This window comes from Strigops habroptila, chromosome 4 (genome assembly GCF_004027225.2).
Source record: "Strigops habroptila isolate Jane chromosome 4, bStrHab1.2.pri, whole genome shotgun sequence".
In the NCBI taxonomy this organism is placed as follows: Eukaryota; Metazoa; Chordata; class Aves; order Psittaciformes; family Psittacidae; genus Strigops; species Strigops habroptila.
In genome coordinates this window covers 78,739,603-78,764,262 of record NC_046358.1, presented here as the reverse complement: position 1 = coordinate 78,764,262, position 24,660 = coordinate 78,739,603, and the positions used below count along the sequence as shown (strand labels likewise).

The following is a 24,660-nucleotide window of genomic DNA, read 5'->3' as shown; positions in this document are numbered from 1 at the left end:
ACTCTAGATTGGACATGATTTTTATCCTCACCATGAGAATGCAGCGAAGGTGCCCCCTGCTCCGACAGGCAGGGCCTACACCAGCCCTTTAGTTGATATGTTCAACAACCCTGCAACAGTTCCCAAGGCGTCTTCTGAAAAGCTAAATAATTCAGCAGGTGAGTGTCACTCTGCAAACTCTCTAAGTGTGAATGACATACTGTAGTGTTCAGTGTTATCTCAGGACTACTGTGATCATGTGAATTCCAGGACGTTTAGAGGAGCAGAAAATGGTCTTTAAATATATAAATTACCTAACAGGAGAAATGTATGTTATGAGAAGAATTGTTTGCAGTAAATGCAGGTCAAGATAGGTAGATTCTGGTTTAATCCCTTTGTGTGTCCCTGATGAATCCAGGTTAACTGCTCTTAGGACTTCAGTCTTACCAGAACATGTTCTATGATTTTGCACAAGGTACATCCATTATTTCACACAAAGAATCATCACAGTCTGGCTTTCGTTTCCTTGAAGAGCAAGTAGCAGTTAGGGAGGAACACACATGGGACAAAATGAGCACAGTGATGTATTTCTTTCCTGAACCATAAAATCCTGTTCAGATTTGGTTTCTAAGTTTCTAATATACTGAGGTTTTTTTAACTTGCTCTGCTATTGGGCAGGAAGGGAAAGGACTAAGCCTAGATCACAAAAGATACGTAGAACTCTGCAGTGGGATAACAGCAATTCCAGCATTTCCTCCTTAAAAGTGTGTTTACAATATATCGTACTGATCAAATAACATACAATTTGAGATCTCCTTTACGCTGTCTTCTGGTAAGCATCTGGTGTGTGCAGAGTACTGAGTATCTGCACTTGCATGGATTCAGTTGGAGCTGACTGCTCAGCACATTTGGGAATGAAATCTTGGACTTCACACACAGTGACATTTCTTTAGAATGGAAATTTTCAGAGGTCTTTTCCGGCTGGGAACTTTTAGGAGCATTTCTCATGCCAAAAAAGGGAAGAAGTAGCAAGTTCAAACTCAACTGTTCATGTCCATTGGTTCAACTTTATTGTGATGGGTGTGTGTGTATATAAATGCACGTGCTATTAAGAACTTTATGGTGATAACAAAGATTGGCAGGTAACTGAGAGGTGTCTGAGTGGAAAGTACAAGGTCTCAGAACTCGATTTGCACTCACGTATTCCATTATCTACTTCTTGTTTTCCTGTCAGAGTATTAATTTATTTGTTAGTGTGTGGCTAATTTTGGGTTTTTTGCTTTATTGTTCTGTTTTTTGACAGAGAGTTCAGATGATGCCAGTTTATCGCGTTCGACTTCTGTTGCCACAGGACTAAATATAATGAAAAGGCAAAAAGTAAAGACGATCTTCCCACATACTGCTGGAAGTAACAAGACGTTGCTTAGCTTTGCACAGGGGGATATCATCACCCTTCTTGTAGCTGAGGAAAAGGATGGCTGGCTTTATGGGGAACACGAGACAACCAAAGTGTAAGATAATCAATCTATTACCCAGGTTGAACACGAAGGAAACACGTGTCTAGTCAGGTTTTGTTAGGAGATGTTAGTAAATGGTTTTCCACCTCTTTTGCTGGCTGTCATTGACTGGTGACTTGGGGTCTTTCTGTAAGGTGAATCACTGCACTTAGTTCAGGAAGATTTTATATACTAATTTGGTATCACCAGAAATAGGGTCTTTAAAAGTTATATCTCAGCTCATTGGGTCTGCTGTTTTGTCCACTGCTGTCTCTTGAAATACCTTTCCAATTTTATATAATATGAATCTGAGAAACTTTCCCGTTACAGAAAAGGATGGTTTCCATCATCATATACGAGACCACTGGAAGAACCAGCAGAAGAAAAACCATTTGCCCCAGTGCCAAGGTAACGTTTTGTGTGGGACTTGCAGAAATGTCCAAATGTTATTTTTCTACTCATGTTCTTTGTTGTTCAGTAACATATATAGTATATACTTCCTAACCGTCTGTAGTATGATGATCCCTTGATTACATTAACATGTTCTAATGGTTACACAAAGACCCAAGAACTACCTTCACCCCAGCTTTAGAGTCCTGCTGACTTCAGCAGGATTGTATGCTGCTACTAACTTTCAGTTCATGCACTTTTGTGCTTCTTGGGGCTAAAGATGAGAGAGATGACTGCAAATGTCATTTGCTGGGTTCTATCTTGCAGCCCTACACCAATCCGAAGTATTAGTTCTGTAAATCTTGTGGAAAAAGGTGATGTTGTCCTCCCACCACCAGACTACCTGGGGTCTTTGCAAACAGAGAAGAGAATGGAGCCTTCCAAAGGTGCTGCTGTTAAAACACCAACTGACAGACCAGAAAATGCTGGCCCGGTAAGTGACCAATACCACAAATCCAAATGTTCCCCCCTGCTTACTTTTCTTGACCTACTTAGCCAAGCTCTTAAACGAGGCTCTGGAACGTTCTGCCTTAGCTACTTGTACTTGACTTCAGTGGCCCTTTGCTGCTGCTGTCTTCAGGAGTATCACGGGGTTTTGGTATTTCAGTCCATCTGTAGTAATAGGAAAGGAGAAGAAGTGTTCAGGGATATAAGAGTACTAGGAGACTTACCCTGCATAGCGAACTTTTCAGGAATGGAATCTGTTGAACATGAAAAGAAAGTCTCACAGAAAATAGCACAAATTAAATAGTACAGAAGTGATTTTTATGTAATGTCAGATTTTATACATTGGTTCTTATGGCTGGTTGTTGAGACCTTTGTGGGATCAACATGTCCTTCAAACGCAATTATGTTCACAACAGTCAAAAGATGTCAGCCCATGGAAGCTGCCAAGCGAGCAGTTGAGTGAGTTCTCTGCCCTGTGACAAGTTGACCTTAGAGCTTAAAAATTATTGCATCTGTTGAACTGCCTGGGTGTCACCATGCTGTGTTGTTGTTGCTATGGATAACTATCCTCAGTTGCAAGAGTGGTCACCGTAAGCGTTGCTTTATTTGTTCTGTGGCATTAGTTCAGTGGTTTTGGGAATAAACATAGGACTTGTGGACTAATGTTCTTGTTGAAATGAAAAACCAAGGGGAATGGCAAAGCATTTAGTTGACAGACTAGGACAGAGTTCTAATTAGAAGAGTATATTCTCTTTGGAGGCCAGAATGGAAGCTTATAGCACTTCCAGAGTGGAAAACAAATGCACCTTTTTTGAGATTCTGAATTTCCACAGGGAAAGCAAAATTAAAAAAAAGGAATTCCCAACTCTAAATTAATACCTGCTCTTGTTGAGATATCCTTTTACTGTGCCCCTCTGATTCTTCTTACCTGTTACCATACCAAATAAGGAAGAAAACTGTAGAGGGGAGCAGCTGCACTTGCACCCCACTGTCCTGCTCCAGTCACTATTTATTTTCCTTCTTCTGGAACTCTTCGGAGCTTCCTTGTCTTTCCTGCTTCCATGCAAGGCACCATCCCCCACACCACTGCAAGGCTTTGGAAATAAGCTCATTATACCAGGCAGGCCTTTAGGCTCGTACAGAACTGACATATGCATAAAGCTGTATGCTTACAGTGTCTGTTATGCAGAAGCAGGATTCCTTGAGGCATCTGATTTTTGTTTCGGAATACACAGGAAAAAATAGCTCAGGATTTCAAGAAGGAAAGATGAGGAACGGCTCTTGCAACTTAAATTGTTCATGCTCTCTTATGTAGGACAGTACTATGCAGAACACTATCAACTAAAAAAGACTTAGTAGTTGACAGGGGTTGGAGTTCAGTGAGAAGTAGCGTGTACTTCAGGCATTTGTTCATTCTAATTAACTTTAGGGCTAATTAGGCCTAATTCTAAGGTCTAAGTCTATTCCTGACTGATGTACATGAGCAATTTCATTGGAATCACGAGTCAAGCACATGGTTAAGAACTCTGCTGAATTAGGTCCTGATTAAATAGAGATTTTTTCACATGCATCATGGTATCATGAATGTGGTAGCTGGGAGCTACTGGTACAATAGACAGTGTGCCTGAAAAGGAAAGACTCACAGGCCTTTGCTCAGTAGTGAAATTTTAAGTCTTAAACCCAAAGTGGCCACAAAGACTGAATGGTTAGTACAAGTCAAGCTGTTGCATAAAAGGTGGCTGCATATTCCTGCTTTTACATGCAAGAATGTATACTCCAATTTTCACCTTGAACTGTATCTGACACCTATTAGAAGCAATGCAATTAGTTCACAGTTTAAAATACATCGTTAAGTATGACTATTACTAAAATTTGGGGGGTGGTGGTGTATAGAAATTAACTGTTTGCCCAAACGTCCATGTAGAACGGGCTTATAAAGGGTAATACAACAGGCTTCCATTTTATCACACCTGAAACACTGGGTCCTGTAGCAGCATGGTGACAGCAACACTGCATCTGTTGGGTTGTCCTGACTTCACAAGAATGAAGCACACTTCATCCACAAGCACAGACCAGGCTGTAGCTATAACAACAAGGCTTTTCAGATTGTACATTTAAATATGACAGCTTCATTAGAATGAAATATTAGCAACAGCTATGCAAAACCATTCCTCCTTTTCTAGCGCTCCCATACAAACAATATAAATTATACAGGTACTACCAGCAGCTGTTTTCTTGCCTTTTTATTACTCACCACTGCTACTTGCAGAAGTCACAGGAGATACCTGAACTTGTACTTTGTGAATCCATAATAGCTAAACACACTATCTTGTACAAAACCCCTCTAGATCAGAAATCTGTCCTCACTCCAGGCTTTTGCATTTAAATACATCATTATGCTGGCCTGCTGCCTCTTTTAACTTCATGGCTTTTCACTTCTATGAAGACTCACTGACTGTATCCACTTGGTAACATCTGCACCAAGCCTGGTTTTGGTGTTTTACTGTGACAACTGCGTTTTATAAATGATGCTGTAGAAACAGTATGGTGTATTTCTGCTGTAGGGAGTTCTGTCCTTTTTCCTTTGGTTGATGGCTATTGCAGTGACATTTCACTTGCTATTTTAACCTAGAAAATGCCCAGTGAGCCTTCAGGTGATCACTGATCATAAACCTTGGGGGGGGGGGAGGGGGCGGGATACCACACATAATAAAAAGCCAGATAGCGCTGACACCATTTTTTTTACCTTTCTAATTTTGATGTTCTGAGAATTCTCCCCTCTCCAGTTCAACTGAACCACACAATAATTATTCTAGATGTTTTACCTGCTTGAGTGACAGGGTCTCTTCCTTAGCAGGATAGTGAGATCACCTCTAGCATGGTTTTTGTACATCTATGTAAATACCTTCTTCTTCTTTTACAGAAACCTGACATGAATGGCATTATAAAACCACCTTTTCTAAGGTATATTTTTTTTAAAGCTTTTACATTAATTTAGTTGTGTTGGAGTTTTATATTGACTTACTGTATTGTATTGATTGTGAGGGAAAATAAGGATGTTTTTGCCAAATCACTGTGACCTTTCCTACGCATTGGTAAAACATTAAGCTATAACTGGTTGCACCAATTAGAATAAATCAAGTAAAATACAATGTATAGGCCCTTCTGAGAAAAATCAGTGTTTCTGCAGTAGTTTGACAGGGAACAGGATTTAAACTGTCTTTGAGGGTTAAAAATCTTTCCAAACTGGGAGCTGTTCAAAACAAAAAAGTCCAGATCTAACTGGGCATTAACTTCCCACGTTTTGATCCCTGCAAAGTGAGCCTTCATACGTAAGCTTGTTTTTAAAATTCAAGTTAAAAAGAGTTACCTGGAATCCTTTAGTCTAAAACCATAACTTCAGTCTTCAAACACCGTGGATGAAGAAACTGCATGGCTTAAACGTGGGGTTGTGTTGCAGCAAACCTTCTAGTAACTGTGTGCATTTCTTTTCTTTTCAGTGGAGAAAATCCTTTTGCAACTGTGAAACTCAGACCAACAGTAACAAATGACAGATCAGCACCGATTATCCGATGAATGTACAGTCCATGCACATGTGCTTCCTCCTTAGAAACACCATTTTCAGTAATAATTGCTATCTAAACTTGTTCCAAGAATTTATTTAAATGTAATTACTGTACAATAGAAGCAACCTGGAATGGATTTCTGATTTATTTTTTAAACCTGTACTTTCTAATGAGGTAACTGCTTTGGGCTAATGTTTGAGCACTTTGGCTTGATTTTACAGTATGCCTTTTTGTAGTAGGAATTGTGAAAATACTGGGGCTAGTTTGGATTCTCTAGTGAACCAGTGTAACTAATAGCTCACAGATCTGATTCTTTGGCATTCGTTATTTGGAAACTGCAATGGTAAGTTCTAGAACACAAGCCTGCATATGCCACTTAGTAAATAAGAAAAAGATTATTTCCCTCCCCCCCCCAACAGAACAATGTAACAACTGCCTTATTCTGGAATAGAGAATCACCTGTATAAAGTGATGATTCATTATTTTGTTTAAGAAAGACACCTTAGGTTATAAATAAATATTTATCCTGTAAGAATAGACAGTTTGTAATGCTTTGCTTAATGTTCAGATACAAATTTTCAAGTGTTAATATCAACCCATTTTAAGTCTGATGTTGTACTGTCAACACATTCTTCAATGGTAATTTTTTCTTTAAAACATGTTGTCAAACTTTAGTCTTATAAAGAGTCATAATAAAACAGTGCCATGTTTTTTCTCTCAAATGCTAATATAAAAAGATGCCTTTGAAGTTTCACAAAAGAAAAACAGATGAAGTTTGAAAATCGTTGAAGGAGCCTAGCACAAATGCTGGTGTAGTGCAGGGTCTGAGTGAAATACAGCTTCTAACTTCCCTTACAAGCAGGGTTGTTCGGTTTGTTACCTGGGGCTCAGATTCTCTAAATCCAATGGAGGAGCTAGCTTGTCTGAAAAACTCTTCCTACAGTAATAATCATCTTGGAAATTAGCCTGGAATGTTAAAACCTGACTCCTCACTCTGCGTCAGCATTTGGTGCTTTACCACTGTACAGGTCAGGTATTTCCCACCCTGAATTCGGTATTGTGACTGCTGCCAGTCATCAATCCTTACTCTCAATTATTCTGCTTCGCATATGTACATGCTTCCTACAGCATCCCAAGGCTAATTCATGTGGTGGTGTCTGCTTCTACTATAAACTGCGAATTCAAGTCATGTGAAATGCCTTTCACTTACTTAATGTCAAAAAATAGTATGAGAGCATGTGATGGCTGGAGAGGTAGAGTCCACTCATTCCACCTCCTCCTCTCACACAGCCTTTCAAGTTCAAGGCTGAGGACACTTCATTTGCTGTGTGGAACCTTGCAGAAATATCTATAATCCCCTTTTGACACACCAACTTTTCAGCAGAGTTAATTTACACCCGAGCCCAATTTCTAAAGCATATCAGAGGCAACCTTATACCTGACTGTGTAAGCTTTCAATAATTCAGTATCAGAATTAAATTATCTGGAATGCAAAAATCTACTCGGGGCAGCTTGTACCTGGCAGTGCTGCAGCTTCTCTACCATTGTCTGTGAACTGCCACCAGCTCCAGCAGGTAGGATACTGCCACTGTGTGATGCAAGACCTGTGCTAATGAAAACGGCTCTGTTACTGCTAAAGGAGGTGTATAAGCATAGTGGTAGCACACAAAGCACTTGCAACGGTTTACTCAAAAACATCTGATTTGCTTAAACAAGTACAGCCCTAAACCATGGTTTTGGGTTTTTTTTAAAGATTCTGGCAACTATTTATCCTTCTTTGTAGCTAGGATTACTAACTCCACTTTCTGACTACATGTTATCAGACACGTTAGTCATATACTTAATAACCCAGCCACAAGTTGAGGATTGCAAAAGGAAAAGCAGTTTTATTTAGTTTTCAACAGGTGCCACTAAACATGGAAAACAAGTCGGGTTTTCATGTTTTGCGATGCACATGCTCATAAAAGATTAAGTTTAAATTACATGCAAGAGACTAAATTTCTTCACACTTTACAAAACAGGTCTGAAGCAAATAAAATGATTGTACATGACATTTACATTAGAAAGAGTATGCTAACAGTTGTAGCTTCCATAAGCATGTCCACGTTCATCCCATTAACCAAAAGCTGCCCCACAATTAGGGCATCTTCTCTGCCTCAGTGCAAGACAGAACAGAATCCCAATTGGAAAGAATACAATGGCACACAGAACACCAAGACAGGTGAAGGTGTCCTCCAACACGCCAACCCTGCAAAAAGGGAAAACAGACTCAGTCAAGGACACCCACCAAGTTTGCCCCAAAGTTACCACCTTGTGATCTGACAGTCACTAAAAACCACACCATTTTACATAGCAAGATAATGTACAAAGAGGTTTGGAGGGAGGTTCTCCTTTAAAAGGCCTTTATTTTCACAGCTTGCAGCAGCAGGTTTTGAATTAGACCACATAAAGAAAAACAGGAAAGCTGCAAGTGATCAGACTGCAGATAACAAGTCTAAGAGGTTTAATTCAAACTAGCTGCTTAGTTCCAGACAACAACCATTTCTCTACCACTGCAACCAGGACTGGTACTTTGATCAGAACAGTCACTACACCTTGGACCACTTGTATCAACTCCAAATACTGGTACAGTGAAGAACACATCCAGGCGCAGCACCTGCTGAACAGCAGGAACAAGTCACACTCCACCTCCGAGAGCTTTAGCAGGAAAGCTGTGCCTCTGCAGCCGCCACTGCGCCTTCAAGAACCTGGGCTCTTCCGCAGCCATGCAGCCTGGCTCAGCGAACTGGGCCCAGTGACTACACAGGAATAAGAGATCACACACTTGGGACAGCATCAAACTGTATTCCTTGCTCACCCTTCCTGGGGGCCAGTCCTCATCCCCAAGATGAGGAGACAGTCTTCCAGAACTAACCCTTAGCGTCACTGAAGTTTATTCTCAAACATGAAAAGCAGCCTGCTTTTAGAATAACGTACTGACTCTTCTGGAATGACACAGTGCTGAAGATCTAACTGTACCAGTGTTGTTGCACTGATTATTGCACACCAAAACAGCTCGGTTTCTCAGCTTTTTTAGCTATTTCCCCACAGGCAGCAGTCACACTGGTGTCATATGCTTTGCCTCCTAGTTTCCACAATTATCCTGGGATGAACCCTCTCAGTTCACTTAACCTCGAGTCTCCCACAGTATATGTGTGCTAGAGCTCCTTCAGAAAAAATTATCCTGTTTTCTGAATGCTTTGATCTGACAATTTGGTGCTTTTTCCTCAGCTTCTGCCCAAGAGAAAGGTTTGAATGGGCAGTGTTGTGTAACACTGGTGAAACACCCAGCTCATGCTTTCACTAAGCAAGTTAAAACCATTGCAGAGACAGCAAGATGCAGACAGGTCTGTTTCAGTCTGTTACTTCAAATTAATACACAACCTGGCAATCTGTGGTTCCTGCAGTTGCCAGCACATTCTCTCAGATGTGCTGGTGTATCTTCCTTCAGAGAGCACAAGTCAATGTAACTAACATGCAAGGGCTGGGTGCACTGGGCATTCAGGGCTCTGACTAAGTTAGCAGGATAAGAATGACTTAAAATCTTAACTGTAAATGTACAGCGGAAGACAACTTCAAATATCAGCACTTTGTTGTGGAAGGTGCCAATTAAATAAGTGTGTAGAGGACTATGCTAACTACTCGCATTCGGACTTCCTAAGTCACCACAACAGCTGAGAGCAACGCTACTGTCATGAGCTGTTTAACAGGTTTATTTCTGGTAGCTAGAAAAGTCCAAAGGCCAAACACACATCACTATTAAAATAACCCTCAGTAGGTGTTCCCCGTTTCTGCTTCCAAAACCTGATGTCCCTTTAGAACTGTAGGAGAACCTACTACTGATGTAAGCTGGCTCCAGCTGAGTCCTCACTGAGTGACCACCTCACAGAGAAATTCCTTTTCAGCACAGCTCTGTAACAGCAGAAAATTATCCAAATTCCAGTCCCTGACTTCTTTCTGAAGTGCTGTATCTAAACATCCCCCAGAACGAAGACAGACAGTAAAGCCTGAGTATTCAGACCTCAGAAGTTTGAGCAGCTATACTAAATAGCCAGAATTTGGAGTTCAGAATACTTGAAAAAGATGCATCCCCTTATATTCCCTGGTACAATGAAAGTCAACAGAAACAGAGCTATGTGACCACGCTACAAGCAAGGTCCCAAGGCCAACGAGGAGTTGTTTCCTACAGAAAGGACACAAACAACCCATTGTACACAAACACAGAGTAAAGGAAGGGAAATGCAGACTCGGAGACCATTCTTTGCTGCAGTTGGCTAAAACACTACAACTTGATTCAACTTAAGAACCATTCCCCTTCCCGTCAACCACCACGAGAAGCCAGAGGCTTTTCAAGGTGTTCTCGATACTCTGCTGCTTATACTTCTATCACCAAATCACAAATCCAGATATCAACATTGGCCTAACATAAAACTTGAAAGTGTCCGTGGTATTTCCCAAATTCATAAAACCAGCCTTCTCTAGGATGGAATTGCCACATTGAGTACATGTTGTAAAAGACAATGCTTCTGGCCTGTCACCCACAGACACTATTGTTAATACCAGAAGTACTAAAACCCCCTAACATTTACAGAGCACTTTGTACAATAGCTTTGGTATCCATCTTACTCACCAACTGAAGTAAAAGCAATGCTTAAGGAGTCAAGCATAACAGGGGAAGTTTCTTGTTTATAAACAGATTTCTTTGTATCTCCAAAAGGACATGAGAGTCTCCACCAGCGAGAACTAAACAGACAGACCGCCACACCAGGCAGCTACTCCAGCTTACCTGCCAGGGCTTTGTATTTGATTCACATTACTGATTCTTGCCACAATGAGTTGCTAACTTAGAGAATATATGGACTTAACACACAATCCTATCTTCATTTCTGGTATTTCTACTACAAGTCTCTCCTGTAGGTCTGGCTGACACCACAAGAGTTTCTTTTGGGAACAATGAACTGTGTGCCATCAACTTGCCTTTACACTTCTGCTGGCTTGATGACCAGTATGTCCAGTGGGCTTATGAGGGTCAGAGAGAAAGGAATCATGTACCCCCACCTAGCATGCAACACATTACTACCTCTGCAACAAAAGTGCTGACAAATTACGCTATATGCCAGCAGACAGGAAGGAGCCAGGCCATTTCTGCTGCAAAGCAGAAACTCACCCTTGTCTTGGCGCATTAGTCACTGACTCACACACTCGCCCTGCAAGCAGCACTCAGAGAAACTATGGGCACAGGATTTGCTCAGCTTGGTTAATATTTCTTTTTTGTCTGTGTCTAGTGTTCTGCTACAAAGAACCTTAGCCCAGGACTCCCATCAGAGCAATGCCTGCTTCCCTTCCCCTCCCACCACAGAGAATACCAATGGGGAAAACAGTCCAAGGGGCTAGTGCTGCCAGGGAAAGACATATGGACGGAGTTACTGAAAAATTATAAGCCCAACAGCAGTTACTGTCACTACTAGAAAAAAGGCAAATGTACAGGGATGTATCATGAAGTAAACTTTTTCTATATACTATGGATTATTAATGCTTCATCCAGACCACTGTATACAGCTTCGGCCATCAAGAAGAGAAAAAGATGTGATTAAAAGAGTCAAAAGGAAAGAAAAACAGTAAAGAAAATTAGTGCCCATTAACTTCCCCTCACTACCCAACTTTCAAGCCCAAATCAGTTGTTACATCATTAGCCTGTGCCAGGAAACATCAAAATCTGCTTGCTAGGTTGAATTCAGAGCACACTAACCCAAGCAGAGATGCTTTTATTAGGCTGGCTTTTAAAGCAGAATTGAAGACCCTCGTATTAGTCCTTGCTTCTAGAGATTTCCAACTAGCTGTCCCACCTGACCGTATTACTGTGTACGAGAAAGGGTTACGTAGTATTGCTTAAGGCCAACTGGAAAGCTTTAGCATCCTTTCTTTGCAGCACAACTTCTCTGCCTAGGGCATATCTGGACACTAAAACTGCAAAATTACATTGTAAGTGACCCTCAAAATTAGACTGCAATTAAAGAATGGAGTCAGTAAACAAGGCTGTCATACTGTCGACTCCATTCACCAGGGAAAAGATGTGCTACTAGAAGTGCCATCTCCTGGGAAGAAGCTGTTAATAGGTCTGAAATGCAAAGCAATTTAATATAGGATAGCCAGACTGGTTACAGGTACAGTGACAGAAAGAACACGAGCTTTCAACCAGAACTGGCAAGCCCGGCTGCAGAAGCTGAACGTGGCAATTTGTACTTGTGGAAACACTCGGAATGCTGAACAGCCTGGGACCAAAGAAAGATCAGCAGAGGACCCCCAGGAAAGGAGGTCTCTCCTTTTCCCCACCACTACAGGTTAACCCAGTAACACGTTCTATGTACCAAGAGGCTCAGACACAACATAGATGTTTCTGAGTAATTAAAGACTTAGGCAGGTTTGAGTACTACAGATCCACCCCAGAAAGGAAAAGCCCCTTTTCCAGGCATTTCAGTGACACCAAAAATAACATTACCTGCTTTGTTAGTGTTTTTAAATCTTCTCCTTGTCTCTTAATAATTCCACATTCAGCTCCTGCCCTGAAGTCTACCTTTGTGAAAGTAAGCTGGTGTGTTAAGAGTATAACCAGCCTAATTTTGATCTGTCTTTAAAGAATAAACACATTCATTAAACATTAGAGAGGGATAAATCAGGGTACTTCTAGTCAGCCGCGAGTAGCTGCAAACCCAAGTGTACATGACTGCTGTCTAACCCATTACAATCAACCCTCTTAATCAGCTTGCAAGGCCCAAGTCTCAGCAGATGTCCCTGACACTTTAAATAGATTTAAACTCCCTTCCCCCTAAACAGGGTTATTCAGGAAGTTTTGTGGTAATGCAAAATGCCAATTAAAAAAAAAGGATGGGGGGGAATAAATCACCATCCAGACTGAACCCCAGACCCAGGGAAAAGGCCCCACAAGGGACAAAGCAGCCCCAGGAGCACTGCAGGGACAGCGATGGAGGCAGAGCAGTGGCAGTGCAGCCAAGCAGCAGACGAAGGGAGCTCCAAGTGGCACTCATTTGGAGAGCTCACCAGAACTGCAGCTGCATGACCTCCACCACAACATACCTGTTATTTCAGAGCCAGTTCCTGTCATGTCTAGAGCAGGGGGGATTACTACTACAGCATTAGCTACACAAACACTTTTTGGCTTGTGCTGATTTGTGTCACCACCTAATTTTAGATGAACACTTATCCAATCACTGCTTAGCCAGTTACTAAATTTAGAAGGAGAAAAGAATATTTTTTGTAAGGGAGACCATGCTTATGTCAGTCAGTTTTCACTTGCGTATCTTACCTGAGCTGCAGAGTCATTAGAGGCTCCATATTCAAACTGTAGATTCACTAATGTAACCAAATTTTGTTCTACAACATAAACCACATAAAAGCTGATTATAACTGCACCACTCCCAATCTAAAAATAAAATGGAAAGGGTTATTTATACTGCAAGCAGCATCTTGGATTTAAGCTGTAACTGCAGCTGCCAACTCCATAAAGTAAGGTCAATTATTCCCACTGACAAGCATTTAAAACCAAATTACTTTTCAGATGACCCCCTTAAAAAGAAGTCTTAAAACATTAGTATCTTAAGTCAAACGCTCAGAATCAGAGGTCTGATAGTGAGACCTGTGAACACAGCATCAGCACAATTCAACATGTGCATTTTAGACTTAACACTCCATCGCAGTATTTAAACGGGTGCTTATCGGCATTTTTCATTCCTTACAAATAAAGTCGAAGGGTCATCCCAGGTAATCAGAGACAACCTGGTTGTCCAACAAGCTCTGCAAGGCCTGAAAAGAAACTGCACTAAAGGTGACTGCCATCTTCTACACAGATACTCGCTCACTGATCGAGCAAGAGGAAGTTTCTAATCAGTGTCTCATCTCTCCTGCCACTGAGGTCAGCAAGTCTCTAACTTTAGATTTCAATGGAAACATCAGAGCAGTGACAAGCCTGGAGTTTGGAAGCTGCACACTTGATCTTTAATTTTGAACATGAAAACATAGATAGCTTTTCTTTATGTCTGTCCTAGCTAACGCAACAACAGCAGCTAGGTTTAGCATGTTCACATTTCACCTGCAAGCAGCAGAAGAGAAAGAACTGACAATTATATATGCAACTACTGAGTAAGCATGGGCTGTTCACAGTTTTAATCTCCACAAAGAGAGAGGTGCCAGCTCCTCTAGCCTTAGTTTGAAGACAATGGATGGTTGTTGATCCATATTCAGAGAAAGGACATCAAATCTATACAAGCCACTGACCTGCCCTCCTCAACACAAGCTGTACATATATATAAGTGCAATTCTCCTTAGAAGACACCTTCTAGTAAGAGACAACACGGTATTTGCAGATTTATCTGAACCTCCTTACACTTCAGGCCCCATTTCCTAGCCAGGGGGCAGGCAGCAGAGCCAGAGAAATTCTGGCAACGGGAACAGCTTGTATCTAGCTGTTGTCTTTCTGGAAATGCCTACAAATCATCAGCCTTCCACTGCTTTACTTCCAGTTCTGAGAACACACTAATGAAGAGACAAGCTTCATGGCTTCCCATCAGCAGCCTAGCCTCACAGCTGAGGTGAAGCATGCCAGTTCAAATGCTCTGTGCATGCCGGACATCTATCCATGAAGAACCAGACTGAGATCCGGTGTGGTTTTTTCTCACCCAGCTGCATACACAGCCAAATTAGCATCACCCCTGGCTACCAAAAACAAGGCCAGTTTCCTCCTCTCAGAACAATTTGTTGCTGCATAGAAATTCTAATTATTAGAATACAGACACCAAGACAAATGGTGACAGTAATAAAAAGAAAATGCTACCAACACAGACCCAGTGACAGACTGTTCTCACTCGGGACCTGTTACCAGGCTTACCACCTCCTCTCTTCTGAGCTTAGGTAACAGATTTCCTGCTAAGCAGCTGCGTGCCCCTGCTGCTAGGCAGGGAGGAAGAAAAAAGTTAACAGCTATCCTAGTCAGTAATTCCAAATGGCAGACTCATGGCATCTGCTCAAGTTTGCTGCATCAAGGCTTTCTTCTTTGGAATCACGTGCACAAGTCACTGCTGAATTTCATGCCCCAACTGCTCCAGCCACCAGATTACAGCACAGCAGGATGAACGCCCCAGTCTGCCTGAGCAGCACATGCTCCCAGAGAGCTGCACACTGTAGTGTAAGGGAGCTACAGCATTCCCAACACAGGCTGGGCATCTGTGTGACAAAAACCAGTGCCAGGAGCTGCTGCACTATTAGACCTGTTCCTCTTTATACCACTACTGCAAAGCTGGCTCCACTCACAAGATTCAAAAGGATCTCTGGCATGTCAGCCTGCTGCCAGAAACTGAAAATCCATGTTTTTTCCTCAGAATATCAGACATAGATAGGTTTTGAATAGATATATCTGTACCTCTGAATAGATAGGTTTTGTGTTTGTTTGGGTTTTGTTTGGTTTTAGTTGTTTTTTTTAATTCTTTGCATATTTACCCAGTCCATATTATGAAATTATATTAAAGAATATTTACATAAAGTTTAAATATAGTTGTTGTAAGTAACTACAGAAAACCTATATCCTGAGCAGCCTTCTCTCAAACAACATGGAAATTTTGTGATTGAAATAACTGAAGTAAAACCAGAAGACTGAAATTCTGACTTGGTCACCTGAGTTTAATTCTCCCAGAGTCTCTTTCGTCAGGAGACAGGCACTTCATTGGAGAAAATTTCAACCAAAACCTGGGAACTTGCTACTTTGTCAAGTTAAAAAAAACCCAAACCAACCAAAACCACACAAAAATAATCACCACCAAAAGAACAACTTCTTTTGTGTTGGCAGGAAGGCGGCAGTAAGAGAGATGTGAATAAATGCAGTTTTAATCAAACTTGCTCGTCTTCCAGTCCTAGAAGCAGCATCAATGTTGTTGTAATTTGGGGCCCACTACAATACTTCTGAAGCAGCTGTTTTGTAATTGTCAGAAGAGAAAGCACCACAATGCGGCAGCGTTGTGTCCTTTCCCTCACCCTTTCTTCCAAGCAACTAAATACTTGTTAAACAGGAAAATAAAAACCCAACAGGGCCTATCACAGGCTCTGTCCCAGATTTTGAAAACAAGGGCTTTTGCAAACATCAGATCAAGAAAATGTTTTCACAATTTTTAAGGGGACCTTTCTTCTGTTAAGCAATAGGAAAGCAAACATTCCTCTGCAGTTTGTTCTACCAAACAATGCAAGATGGAGAAACAGAAAATGAAAGTGACCACAAGAGAAGCAGCCAGGCTGCATTCTCCCAGCTAAAAAGGTAATTACACAGCTGGATCGCTAAAGTTAGTGGCTGTAATGACTCAATCTGTATTTGGGAACATAGAATAGTTTAAAACCAGGACTGGGCCAATCCTTAGATGTCAACTACAAGCAATAAAGCTGACAAGATTCTGCAACACAGTTTAATTCTCTGTACATCAGGGCTGGGAGAAGAACTCACAGCAGGACAACAGCACTACAGCCACCCAACACATTTTAATAATGCAAGGAAGGATGAAACACACATTAATACTGAAGTCTGTAATTAGAAAGCAACACTGACCAATGATGAATGAGGATGAGCTGACTAATGAATAATTCTGAGCAAGAGGTACAGCTTGCAAGACAGGAGAGTCATCCCTCAGATGCAGCAATGCTTCAGAGATAGAAGGAAATAAAATGCAATTACATAGTGACCATGGGCATTACGCCCACTGTAGAGAGGCCACTTCTGGAGATACTTTATACTTTTTGTACCTCATACCATAAAGCAAGCCTAAAGATGAACTGTAGCTACCTTATTAATCCCAAGATCATTCACAACTGCAATAAAATAGACTTCTACCCAAATAACAGACCAATACTGCATATTTCTCCTCACCACCATATATTTTAAGTTGGAAATGGCTTTGATTTCTATTAGCAACATTCGTACATACCAGAGTGCAAAAGACTGGTTTGTGTTTCTGATGGTAGAAATCCTTGAGACAGGCGTTAGCCTACTCTATCAGTTGCATTATTCTACAGCTAGAAAGCTTTTTGCTCATGATCTAAAGCAGGTGGACTTCTCTAACGACCATGCACAGCATCAGATCAGAAGAGTAACATGACGACTGACTTGGCAGTTTAATAACAAAGTTTTTATGTACCATTAATAGCTTTTTATCAATGCCCTTTCAACAACTTTTCTGTTTAGTGTTGTATTCAGAGTGTAGCTGCACATTGCATTCTTTATAAAATAGGTTTCCAGGCCAAGGAAGTAAACCAGAACTATGTTTAAGGTCTTGAGAAGTCAAAGAGGATTACGAGCTCTTTCTTAAAGAGAAGCAGCCAGTGAAACCTTCCAGAACATGAACCCTGACCCTTCAGGTTCCCATGAGTATTTCTAGTATCATGCTTCCACACAGCGTCCCTGTCACTTCTCTGGAAGTAGCAGACTACCAATGCTTGTCAGAAGACAAGCAAGCTGAGATTTTTCTCTCCTACCTTGACACTTGACTCTTCCTCTTAAGACAATTAAGATAAAACAGGGATACTGCAAAGAAGACTGACCCACCATTACTAGGTAGTTACTCACCCTTGGGATTCCCTACCAAGAGTATTTTAGAAGTGCTAAGAAGAGTCCTACAGTCCCAGTAGTGCAATATTATGCCTCACAGTAATCAACGTGTCATAGTTCTCCTCACAATTTATTTTTTTTCCCCCAGCCTAAAATAAAACCTGAGGATGCAAGAGTAAACAAAGTTTCTGTGGAGAGTATTTTGCTTTAGGAAAGAGTCCCCAATTAATACCTCCACCAGAGCAAGCCTGATGATCTTAAGAAAACTATTCAAGTGAGGCCACTGAAAAACACCTTACGAAAGATTGCTCATTTTCCCAAATTTGGCTCAAGGATAATTGCAAATGATTGTTTCAAAGGTATCTCCTAGAGCATCCCAGGATAATTTCCAGGAGAAAAATAAATCCCAAGAATAGCAGCAAGAGTCTACCAATCTTCAGTTATTGCAAAGACCACTTCCACACTAAAACATTTTCAGATTTATTGAGTTTGGGGCCAGAACAATAAATACACTGCCTGCCTTTTACCAAGCAACACATACAATTTTTTCTGTCTTCTGGTTGAGCTAAAGCATAAGCATTTTAATGCCACTCACGTGGCAGGATCTACCACATCCTCTGAACGGCTCAGTGGTTACTTTGCCTCACCGTTTAAAACACACATCTTCTAGACCAATAGTGCTAATTGGTACAGGTTTTTCAGCCTTAACTAGTGGTATTTCAGCACGCACCTGTTTTTACACAGCTCCACAAGATACTTCTTATTTGAATCCACCTTTCAAGGCAGGTAGTGACTCTCAAATACCATTTCTAACAAAACCAAAAGGCACCTGAGGGACAGCCTCTGCCACTACAATCTCTATCACATTCACAATTTCAGCTATTCTAGCAAGTCTGTTTCCTGCACAGTTTCAAACCGATAAGGGCTCAGACCTGCAGAATATGAAGTGCCTCCTGGCAAGATGCCACAAGGGTAACTCCCATACATTCTTACAGAAGGGGAATGATTCTGCACTTGAGCCAGAGCTGGCCAAGCACACCAGTGTCTGATCTGCAGCAGCAGCAATCTGGCTGCCCTCGGCCATTAGCTAATATCCTGCGATGAGCAGAACGGAGAAGTGAAAGGGACTACAGCTGACTTACAGCACTCATGTGGAAACAGAATGCCTCCTTCCCGTTTTTTATGGCTGTTGATCTCTGAGGGGTAAGTTGTTCTTTTGTTGCAACTCCCACTAATAGCTGACCACTTTTTCTGGTTTTCACCACTTCATCAGATTAACACTTTGAATCAAATCCAGTAATCTCTCTGTTCTGCAGTAAAAGGACTTTTAAAGCAAGAGATCTTTTAAAGCCTTAAGATACTGATGTTTTCAACCATTACTGACCATCACCCTGCCTGGTTTTGCACAGTCTGGATGTTGGGACTGGGGACACACACCACAGCAGCAGAAGCCCTTCCGCAGAAGCCAGAACACCAGAAGTGACTATGGTCAACAATCACAACAAGTTTCACAATAAAGTCATGCTACCCACTATCACCAGGCGTAAACACATCAGAAGGGACTTCCTGTCATCCTCTCCCCCAAGAACTGACCCTTTACATCTGTTACTGAAGTGCTTTTTCACTAAAAATACCACTTACAGATCTTCCTCCACCATTAAGAACAGATTCATGTTTATATATAAAGTCTGTCATATCAATTATAGTGGTTGTCACGAGCCCATTAGGACAAGCTCATGCTACAGAAATCAAAGCACTCTATTGCTAAATCTCAGTGCTTTTTCAGTCAATTAAATTCTGATACACACACACAAAGAGAAACTATTGAAAAGCAAAGAACTGCATGGATACCTGTATTTGAAAAAGAAAACCCAAGACTGAGTTGATTTCCCAACTAGAGAGCTGCTTTACCTGCAGGCAGGACAGCCACCAACTACTACTACAGAAGTGGTGGTAACAGGCTGTTGAATAATGGTGTACGTGCTCGAATAGTTTGGCTGTGATGTCGGTGGAGGAACAGCATACCCTAAAATAAGGAAAAAAACTCTATCACCACATGTAAGGCACAAAGAACAACGATAATGATTAAAAAGTACTGAAACAGAACACGGAAAAATAAAGAGAAATGTAGTCTCGATTGAGGACTTGAAGAAGCTCTATCAAAATCAGAGTTGGAACACAATACTCAGCACATCTAATAGCAAAGCCACTTCATAAACCCAAGTATCTAGCACAATTTAACCATCAAAAAAGGACACTGAGCTAATAATTAACTTTGTGAATTTGTTTCAACGCTGTCTGAGCACCAGGGAAAAACAGATTAAACAAAGAATGACCACAGCTTTCATTTCTGGATGTTATGTATCGGATATGTCCCGCTCCAGAGGGCAAACTAGTTGAAACAGGATAAATCTTCCTCTGGTTTCCAGCTTAACTTCAATGTATTAAGTTTTATAACTGGACAGAAAGGTAGGAGTGATAGGATTCAAGTGGAAAGGAAGTAAGTTGCATACCATGGGGAAAAAAAGAAAACGGCTTTCAGAAACCCCATGTTGTTAGCCAGTGAGTGTGTCATTTTAACAGCTGTAGTTAAAAGACACAAGCCTTTAACCACTGCATTGACATTAAAATTTAAAAGGGGGAAAAAGAAAAGCTTTTTAAAGGGATGGTTAGGTGTGCGCAGTGTAATCCTACAGTCGAGGTACACTTTGCCCAGGTACGAGCTGTTTTGAGCTTCTCTCCCCGGGAACAGTTCTCAGATTTTCTTGAGCCAAGTTATGCACCTGTAAAGTCTAGCAACCTCACTACTTAAAATTAACCTGAAAATAATCAGTAATATTTGTATTGTAGGAAAGTAAATTCCAAGCTATTAGCCGGAAGTCAACCTATGGCCTCAAGATTAAAGCCAACGCTTGCTAACTGCAAGATCTGTGTCTGCTGTGTATTTTTTGTAACTTCTGAAGCACTCCCTTAACTGTACAGTCCTTCCCAAGAGGCTACTTCTTTCTCTGATGAGGCCAGCATTCATTCGGCCAACAGAAGTACTGTACCTACTCACCTGCTTAAGTCTCTCCAAGACTACTGAAGTGTATCAGGAAAAAACAAACATTAACCAGAGTGCAGTGAAGTGCGTGCAAAGAAAAGTGCAGGTTTGGGGTCTGTTTCACTGCTAGCACAGCTGTGCCTCTCTGCCATTGTTTTGAGCCAGAAACCCCCACATCGGAGGGACGCATGCAAACTCGGTCAGTATTTTGGGGAGGGGAGAACGCAAACACAACGTTTCACCTCAGAGGCACCTAAGGAAGATGGGGAGCGGGAGATGGCGCTTTTAAACACCTGGATCCCCTCCGCACCTCCTCCCTGCGATGGTTTTAAGCGTGAAAGCCGAGAGGCTCCAGCCGCCTCGCTGCTGACAGAGTAAGCCCCACGCAGGAGGCTCAGGAGTTCCCCCGCTCTCCCCGCTGCTGCCGGGCAGCCCCCCAGCGCCGCAGGCCACGGCCCTTCCTCACAGCCCCCGGGCACCCCACCGCCAACACCCTCCCGTCGCTGGGCGGGGGGGGCCCTGTCCACAGCCGCCCCCCGTCCCAGAGCAGGGGGCAGCGCGGCGCGAGCTCTCTCCCGCACGCCAAGGGCCCCGCACCCCGCCGCCTCAGACCCACCTGCGGCGGCCGCGGCGCCCGGGTAGGGGTACGGCGGGGGCGGCTGGAAGCCGGGCTGCGGGGCGGGGATGGCGCCGTAGTTGCTCTGCCCGTAGTCGTAGCCCGCGCCCTGCGCGGCGGGGCTGTAGGCGGGGGGCCGCTCCTGCAGCAGGGGCTTGTTGTCCATGCTGGGGGCGGCGGCGCTGCCTGCCCGCGGAGCGGCGAGCGCCGGGAGGGCGAAGAGAAAGCGGCGCCCTCGCCTCAGCGCCCAACTTGGCGGGCGCCGCCCCTCCGCCCCGCCCGGGGGCGCCGGAGCTCAGCGGCGGCGCGAGCGCCCCGCCGGCGGCGTCCCGCGCATCCGGGGCCGGGCGCGAGGCACCGGCGGGGGGTGGGGGGGGAGAGGTGTGTGAGCGGCCCCTGGCGCGCGGGCGGCCCCTCCCCGAGCGCCCCGCGCCGCTGCGCTCGCGGCCGGTCACAAGACTGCGCCCCACGTGACGCCGCTCCCCAGCGGCGCGGGGTGACTCTGCGAGAGGCGCAGGAAACCCTCGGCCTTAAAGGGGCCGCGCCTCGGGCACCCGCCGCACGGAGACCCGCACCCCGGCAGCCGCCTGCCCGCACCCGACCGCATTGTCTGGCAGGGCTGTGGGCGCCCTGTCCTCGCTGCGAGGGTGCTGTGCCCCTCCTGCGCTCCCCGTGTTGGGGCAGCCGGAGCGGGTGCTGCCGCTCGGCACCTCCGGTCACCGGGCGATGGTGCATTCTTAATACGCTCGCTGAGACCCTTTCTAGCTTCGTATTCCTTCAAGTGCTCCTTTCCCAAAACGCAGTCCCTGCTGGAAACTGGCGGCCTGAAGAGCAGGAGGACGAAGCTAATCAAGTTCCAGCTATCGTTGGGGTCGGCCGCAGCTGGAGGGTCTGCTCAGCCCGGGAAGGCCCCAGGAAGAGTAGCAGAAAAGGGGATGCAGGAGGTTGGCGATTCTGCACCTCCAGGAACACCCAGAGCCACTCTGGATCATGCAGTAGCCAAATGACTTCAGCTGAGCTCTGGAGAGATGGAGACGTTAAGGGAGTGTCAGTGTGTCTCCATATCTGTAAATATATACATACATATATATCCTGTGTGCATATGTGTTTGCGTTTACACAGCACCCACAGTCTGAGGAAAAAGCAAAAATCATTAGCGAATGGTGCTGTGTCCTGCAGTGACTTCTGCAAACTCTTCCGTCCCCACGGGGAAGAGCTGCGCTTGAGCTAACGGGAAGAGAGAAGTCTGGGAGTGGCAGCACAGAATAGGAATGTTGTAAAATGGGGAAAGCTTTTGAAAAGAGATTGGAGAAAAGCAGAACAAAGCTCACATGGTTCAAAGAGACACTTAAGTTGTTAGAACACTGCAGGAAGGAGGAGGAAAGCAAGGGGGGGTGCTGCTTTCTCCCATACAACAAACTGAAGGAACACCTTCGACAGCACTTCCACCAGGCTTGGCTGCATCTGCAACCTGAGTTCTTGATGGTTGGACAGCTCAGGCCAGATGCTGAAAAGATCTTAAAGGTCTTTTATCACAGTTAAAACTCTGGCCTCTTCCCTCACCTTCATCCTTTGAGCTGTCTGATTCACCAAATCTCTTATTTTTTAAACACACAGGTTTTTCCTTCAGCACAGGCACCAACAGAGCCTATCAACCACTGAGTCCCATGACAACGCTCCTGTGTGATAGGGAACGCTCAGCCCCACGCCGTCAGAAGGTGGGAGAAAACATAAAAAAGGAAAAAGATTAAACAGTCTGCCTCAAAATCAAACGAATTCTTGGAAACAGACAGGGATGCAGATGACATGACCCAAAATCCAAGACAGTGCCAGCATCACGTGACTGTGAGAAGCTCCCTGCCCTCCTGCTTCCTGTCCCCTCCCTCCGGTTTGCAGTGCCTGACTCATCTGGAAGGGGCACCGCTCACAGTTTGCAGTGACATTTAGAGGCTGCTCCCACTCTGAGGAAAGCTTTTGCTTACTGTAACTGTAGCAGTATAAATATTACATGAGGTTTTTGAAAGAAAAAGCTTAAAGCACAAATGCAATGCAGTACTTCCTCATTTGGGGAAAGATACTTCCTTAAAATCAAAGTCAAGTGATGAGGAAAATCTCCCTTTCCCCCCCTTTTAGAGAAGTGAGATTTGGGAAAGCATGGAAGAGCCGACAGTAGGGAAGCCACCAGTATGAACCATCTCCGTCTGCAAGACAGTGGAACAGGATTTAAAATACCTCGACCATGCTTTGGACAGAGGAAAGTCTTTTGTAACAACAAGAGATTCAAAAGTTCAGAGTGGATTTCGGAGTGCTTCAGCTGTGCACGGGCCAGGGCTGTGCCCCAGTCCCAGGGGTAGAAGTCCCTGAACATTTTCAGTATTTTCAGTATGAACTGTGGCTGCGCTGTGGTTCACTGCAGATTGTATTTAGACAGCAACAATCATGAGCAAAACTGAGGGAAATCTCCACAGCTGCAAGGGCCAGCGACCCTCACTAAGTGATACCTCCTTCCCTGGAGATAATCCTTTCTCCTGAGTCACGCAGTAACCACAAGACTGAGGGACAGACATATGAAAGGATATCTGGATGTTTTCTCTCTCTTTTGCAAGGCCTCAGAGCCCCATTGAGAGAAGACCCAGGTGCACCCTTTACAGGGCATAGACTAGAAGTGAGGTTCACATTAACCCAGTGCCCCAGGGTTATAAAGCACATCCACTGTTCACACTCATGGCAAAATGAACATCGGTTTGTATTTAGCTGTTTGGTTTTGCAAAACCTGTCTCTTGTTAACTCCTTACCGAGTGGAAGTCCCTATTGCAGAAACAGCAACTGAACAAAGCAGGGCTCAGCACCAGACACTCAACACAAGCAAGCGTGTTCATAAGGCATCCATTCATTCCTAACTTTTACATCAAATTACAGACAGAGCAGAGCCACCGACCACAAAAACATCACATGCTGCCAGTGTCATGGAGAGTGTTTGTTGGGTTTCACATTGTAAGGTCCTCCTTAAAATAAACATGAGACAACTGTCCTGTTTGTATATGACTTATCATGCAGATGTCTTGCATAATCAATCATGCCTCCTGCCATCCTGTAAAGCTGCAGGACTGTGGTTCAAAGTCCAAACTGTGAGAAAATCCCAGAAAATGCTCCTTAAATTCTTCTGCAATCAAGTTCCCATGGAAAACCACCAGAGTCTTGTTTCCACCTGCTTAAAATGGCAACTGGACAGAATACATGTCAAATATATCAAGACACAACCACTAGAAATCTTGCACAATTAATTTCCTATGATCTAAACAGCATTTGGTCTTTATAAATATGTTTTGCTACAATGATCAAATCATCAAAACATGATTAGGGAGCAAAAAATTCTCCGTTGAGGTGGTATCAGGCTGTGCAAGGGACCAAACCACAGCAGCGTG

General features: G+C 43.4%; 2 protein-coding genes and 1 long non-coding RNA gene across 3 annotated transcripts in view; 2 read left to right on the top strand and 1 right to left on the bottom strand.

The window, feature by feature from the left end:
- Nucleotides 1-6,631, top strand: part of BAIAP2L1 (BAR/IMD domain containing adaptor protein 2 like 1) — a 39,357-nt gene extending 32,726 nt beyond the window's left edge. The window contains exons 9-14 of the mRNA XM_030484352.1: nucleotides 8-158; nucleotides 1,283-1,490; nucleotides 1,806-1,883; nucleotides 2,193-2,358; nucleotides 5,296-5,336; nucleotides 5,873-6,631. Of these exons, the coding sequence (XP_030340212.1) occupies nucleotides 8-158; nucleotides 1,283-1,490; nucleotides 1,806-1,883; nucleotides 2,193-2,358; nucleotides 5,296-5,336; nucleotides 5,873-5,948 (720 nt within the window). The 3' untranslated portion in view covers nucleotides 5,949-6,631. The remainder of the gene's footprint in view (nucleotides 1-7; nucleotides 159-1,282; nucleotides 1,491-1,805; nucleotides 1,884-2,192; nucleotides 2,359-5,295; nucleotides 5,337-5,872) is intronic.
- A 1,166-nt stretch (nucleotides 6,632-7,797) lies between these two features.
- Nucleotides 7,798-21,710, bottom strand: BRI3 (brain protein I3). The gene is made up of 3 exons (XM_030484353.1): nucleotides 21,236-21,710; nucleotides 19,488-19,602; nucleotides 7,798-8,186 (listed from the first exon to the last, which is right to left on the bottom strand). Exons 1-3 carry the CDS (start codon nucleotides 21,399-21,401, stop codon nucleotides 8,054-8,056), a joined length of 414 nt encoding a protein of 137 aa, XP_030340213.1. The 5' UTR covers nucleotides 21,402-21,710; the 3' UTR covers nucleotides 7,798-8,053.
- LOC115607260 lies at nucleotides 20,648-22,323 on the top strand. The gene is made up of 2 exons (XR_003991161.1): nucleotides 20,648-20,818; nucleotides 22,039-22,323. It is a non-coding gene; the product is annotated as an uncharacterized LOC115607260 (long non-coding RNA).
- Nucleotides 22,324-24,660: the final 2,337 nt, after the last annotated feature.

Bases quoted from the DNA above. Each gene is read 5' to 3' on its own strand.
- BRI3 (XM_030484353.1), bottom strand. From the start codon at position 21,401: ATGGACAACAAGCCCCTGCTGCAGGAGCGGCCCCCCGCCTACAGCCCC. The intron at 19,603-21,235 runs GTGGGTCTGAGG...TCCTTATTTTAG, and splicing joins GGGCGCCGCGGCCGCCGCAG to GGTATGCTGTTCCTCCACCG. The intron at 8,187-19,487 runs GTAAAGCAGCTC...CCCTTTTTGCAG, and splicing joins GGTGGCTGTCCTGCCTGCAG to GGTTGGCGTGTTGGAGGACA.